This window comes from Borostomias antarcticus (genome assembly GCF_949987555.1).
Source record: "Borostomias antarcticus genome assembly, chromosome: 6".
Classification (NCBI taxonomy): domain Eukaryota; kingdom Metazoa; phylum Chordata; class Actinopteri; order Stomiiformes; family Stomiidae; genus Borostomias; species Borostomias antarcticus.
Genome location: NC_140239.1, coordinates 30,821,020 through 30,825,581, shown reverse-complemented (window position 1 = coordinate 30,825,581; position 4,562 = coordinate 30,821,020). Strand labels below are relative to the sequence as shown.

The window sequence follows — 4,562 nt, the reverse complement described above, 5'->3', positions numbered from 1 at the left end:
AGCTGCTGTGATTGGAGGGGGGCTTGTCCTATGCCCACTTTAGGCCGATATGGCAGAGCATACCCATTCTTATAGGCCAGTGTTTGGGGCCGATGAAAAGCAGATTTCTAGACAGAAATATTCAAAAGGAGGCAGATTTGACATTCTTGTTTGGTCATGATGTGTTCTTTTTAATGATTGGTTGAAATGATGAAACAAGCAGCAACTACATTTTACAGCTGACGTCAATTTATGACCTGTTTCGTGCAGATTACACTATTACTGTATTTATTATTTAGCTGATTACTGTACATGTAGGCCTACGTTATCAATTGTTTTTTCAAACAGATGCGCCTATAATAAACATTGATTATGTTCGTCTTACAAGCACTATCTTGTAGGACTACTGTATATCATTGAGTCCAACATAAAGGTGCAATGCTAAACCGAATTAAAAGAGATTTGATTAAGCATTCCTTGGGTTATCGACAAAATTAAATTGCATGACCACCAAGGTTTGTTACTGTCGAACAGTGCAAAGTCTGGCACGACAAGTTTGTCCAACAGCTACAACATCAGTTCATAGGATAAACATGGCTCCAATATTACCGTAATATCCCGAAAGGCGTTCCCGGGCAGAAATGGTAAACCATGGCTAGTATTTGCCGACATTATTTGTAGTAATACTCAACATCGGTTCCACAAACAAATAGTTATTGGATTTATCTGAAGGCCGAAGCTAGCAGCTAGCCTACTTTCACAACCCAACAAGGATGGTTTACTGGTGTCCAAGGAAACCACAGTGCGCCAGTTGCCATGGCAAATAGAAACAAACCAAACAGTCCGTCTCACATCCATGGTCTCTCCCGGTCTCTCCATGGTCTCTCCACGGTCTCTCCTGTCCAAGGAGGTTTAACTAATACATCCACGGTCTCTCCTGTCCAAGGAGGTTTAACTAATACATCCACGGTCTCTCCTGTCCAAGGAGGTTTAACTAATACATCCACGGTCTCTCCTGTCCAAGGAGGTTTAACTAATACATCCACGGTCTCTCCTGTCCAATGAGGTTTAACTAATACATCCACGGTCTCTCCTGTCCAAGGAGGTTTAACTAATACATCCACGGTCTCTCCTGTCCAAGGAGGTTTAACTAATACATCCATGAGGTTTAATTACAGCTCCTACAGCTCCACGATGGAGGCACACTAGCTCTTTCTGGAACATTTAAGGTCCGTTGGAACCCAATATTACCTGGCAGCATACTAATCACAACATGGCCATTCACGCTGTGCGCGCTTCTGGATAATTCATTCTTTCATTGGGACATTGGAATATTTTAATTGAAAGAGACTTTTAGAAACTATCTCACATTTAATTATCAATAGACTATGACATGAACAAGTGATAATCTGACCCGGTTCACGTGTTGGCGACTTTTACGCACACCTCAAAGTTAACAAGGTTTGGATATGATGCATAGCCTAATGTTAGTCGGCTAAAGAGATGACAGGACGTCAGTTATCACGTGATGTGCACCAGCGGGGTCGTGATGGTTGACTTGGTTCCAGGCTAAAACTAGGCTACAGTTTCTGTGTCGTCCACTGGGTAGTCCTACTAGATGGTCACAGCTGGCCTCCCAGAGAGTGGGGACCCCACAGGCCTGGCCTCCCTATACAGAGAGGGGCCCCACGGCTGGAGAGAAACGCAGCACACGCAAGGCCAAGGCTCCATGTGGGACTGGTGCTCCTACCTCATAAAGCCCGTGGGGGCAGAAGCGCCAGTGGGTTAGCCCCTCTGGGCGTTGTTGGCGACGGGGGTCCCGTGGTGGAGGTGGGGTCCCGTGGTGGAGGTGGGGTCCCGTGGTGGAGGTGGGGTCCCGTGGTGGAGGTGGGGTCCCGTGGTGGAGGTGGGGTCCCGTGGAGGAGGTGGGGTCCCGTGGTGGAGGTGGGGTCCCGTGGAGGAGGTGGGGTCCCTGGTGGAGGTGGGGTCCCGTGGTGGAGGTGGGGTCCCGTGGAGGAGGTGGGGTCCCTGGTGGAGGTGGGGTCCCATGGTGGAGGTCTGCAGACAGACGCTTCTCCTCGTTACACTCCGTTGAGAACTCGACCCACGAATCAGTCAACTTCGGAGTGGGCGGATTCGAACGGCTGGACTCAGGGTAGGCTATCAGTAAATGTTTACGGTATTGTTATGGTATTGATGAATAAAGTATCATTGAACCATGCACCAATGACCTCTACGTGCCTCCTGGGGGCGCCATAGTACCGCATTTCAATATGGACTATTCACTAGAGAGGAAATAGGATGATGATGATGATGATGATGATTGTGTGATGTTATTATCATATTTTTAAACTTTACATTAGGCTACTGTCCTTCTCAATTTAAACGTATTGCTGCGGCATCCTTAAACAAAGTTTAAAAACTTTTGTATTGTGACAGCCTACAATCAATCAATCAGTTAATCAATCAATCAATCAATCAAATCCTTTATTTAACCAGATAGGCATCATTGAGATTAAAATCTCCTTTTCAAGAGCAATCTGGCCAAGAAGGCAGCAGAAACAAAGTTACAGCAATAAAAGAAACATAACAACAGACAATACAGAGAGACATAATTTCACAGCAAGAATCAGTTGTAGGGCAAGTTATCAAACACGGTTTCACTGACCAAGAGAACTGGTTTCATAGTGTTTTAAAATGGATTCACATTAATACTAATTGTTATGCGGTCGCAGCCGTGGGTTACAGAGTATTTTACCACTGCTGCTAGCCAATCAGAATCAAGTATCCAAACTTTCCGTTGTAGAAGTTTTGTTTGAACCTCCAGCACGCCCTCTAGTGGTTCACTCAGAAGTGACAGACAGAGACATCGCTTCGATCTAAAATTACAGGGTACGGAGGCCCGAGGGGACATACCGCATGGGTAAACACGCTGTACACGGCCAAACACAAGACCTCTGCCCTCCAATCTCTGTCAAAACGCTGGAGTGGCAATTCAATATGGACGCTGCAGCCTCAGCCCAAACTGAAGGAGGCCGCCACTTTGCTGAAGGTGTTCTTGCAGGTTTTATAGGCCAGGCCTACACCTGTTTGCAAAGCATTCATGACAGTTAACACTCATTAATTCAGCATGGCATGGCGTCACAGTGGGAGAGAAAGCCTATATTATATAGATTATTATCTACCTCTACCCTGAGGGGTTGGGGGGGGTACATTCTGTACTGAACCACTTCCTCCCTAATGAGGCTTAATTGAGCTGCGGTGTCATACTGATGTCTTACTTCCTCTGCCCTGTACCAGTGTCCTGCCATTCCCGAATCAGCGCTTAGGTCATTATCTCTGATAGGATATCTGTCTTTCTGTTTGTGGCTGGCTGGGGCTTTTAGAAAGAACCTCGTCTAGGCAGAGGGGGGGTTTTGACCGCGTAGCAAGTGTGCTAACAGCCTCTTCTTCTGTCGAACCCTAGCTAACACACCATGTAGGCACCTTCTCTGTAACTATTTGTGCACTCTACTGTCCGTCATGTCTCTCTTATGAAGTATCTAGTCCATGTTTACTGCTCTGTAAATGTTCTTAGCCAATAGACACATTTTCCAGGAGTTTGCTCGATCGTCTCGTTGAGAGGGGTCAGGGAAGAATTCTTGCAGCTCACTTTTCTGGCCCTCTGGGTGAAACTGTTTTTTTGCTTCCCTCTGGAATCTGTAGAGGTGGGACCTATGCATACATAAAGTGCATAAAGTGTGTGGCCTCTGTGTATGAAATGCGCTATACAAATAAAGTTTGATTGGATGTGAAGCCCCGTGTTTTAGGAGCACAGTAGAAGGTGATCAGACTGCAGGGCCCAGGGTACGGGATCTCTAGGACATGGGTTCCCAAACTCCATCAATGAGGGCCTCCCCTCTGAAAACAGTGACACACCCGCGCCCCCCCAACCCCCCTAATTTGTCCATTTTGCAAGGCAGCGTTAGCTAGCCCATAACGTTACACAGCTAAGTTAGCTCGGTGGCACCTGTTGCTAGTTAACGTTATGACGTTTTCACACAATACATTCATGCCTGCGGGGGGAGGCTCTCTCTGCACTATCCACAAATGTAGTATACATCTCTCCCATTCTTTATTTAGATTTTCTGACCTTTAAAATCACGTTTCATTCATAAAAACCATAGAAAATTCAACAACAAAAAATGTTCCTTTTTTTTCCTAACCATCCCTCCGCGCCTCCCCTGAATTTCTTTGGGGCCCCCCAGGGGAGGCGCGCCTCACAGTTTGGGAATGCCTGCTGTAGGGCTAGGCTCCAGCGATCGCCCACAGGATACTATGTCGCTACGAGAAAAGAGCAAGGAGGCTGAAACAAGGATCTCTTGACCTTCTCCAGCCTGTCTGCTGTCTGAAAGGATCTGACTACACAAAGAAATGATGACCAGGTGATGGCAGCACACTTGACTACCTCCGTTAAATGCAGTTATCATGAGTCTCTTTGGATAAAAGCATCTGATAAATGACAGTAATGTAATGACCCAGACTTTGGGTGCATGTGTGGCTGTGAACCCTGTTCCATTCACATTGTTAGTCAGTGGACTGTT

At 46.5% G+C, this 4,562-nt stretch overlaps 1 protein-coding gene across 1 annotated transcript in view; it reads right to left on the bottom strand.

The window, feature by feature from the left end:
* Positions 1-651, bottom strand: part of efhc1 (EF-hand domain (C-terminal) containing 1) — a gene marked incomplete at both ends in the record, with an annotated part of 7,264 nt that extends 6,613 nt beyond the window's left edge. Inside the window, 2 exons of the mRNA XM_084440143.1 lie at positions 6-107; positions 589-651. Of these exons, the coding sequence (XP_084296269.1) occupies positions 6-107; positions 589-651 (165 nt within the window). The remainder of the gene's footprint in view (positions 1-5; positions 108-588) is intronic.
* Between the last annotated feature and the right edge of the window lie 3,911 nt (positions 652-4,562).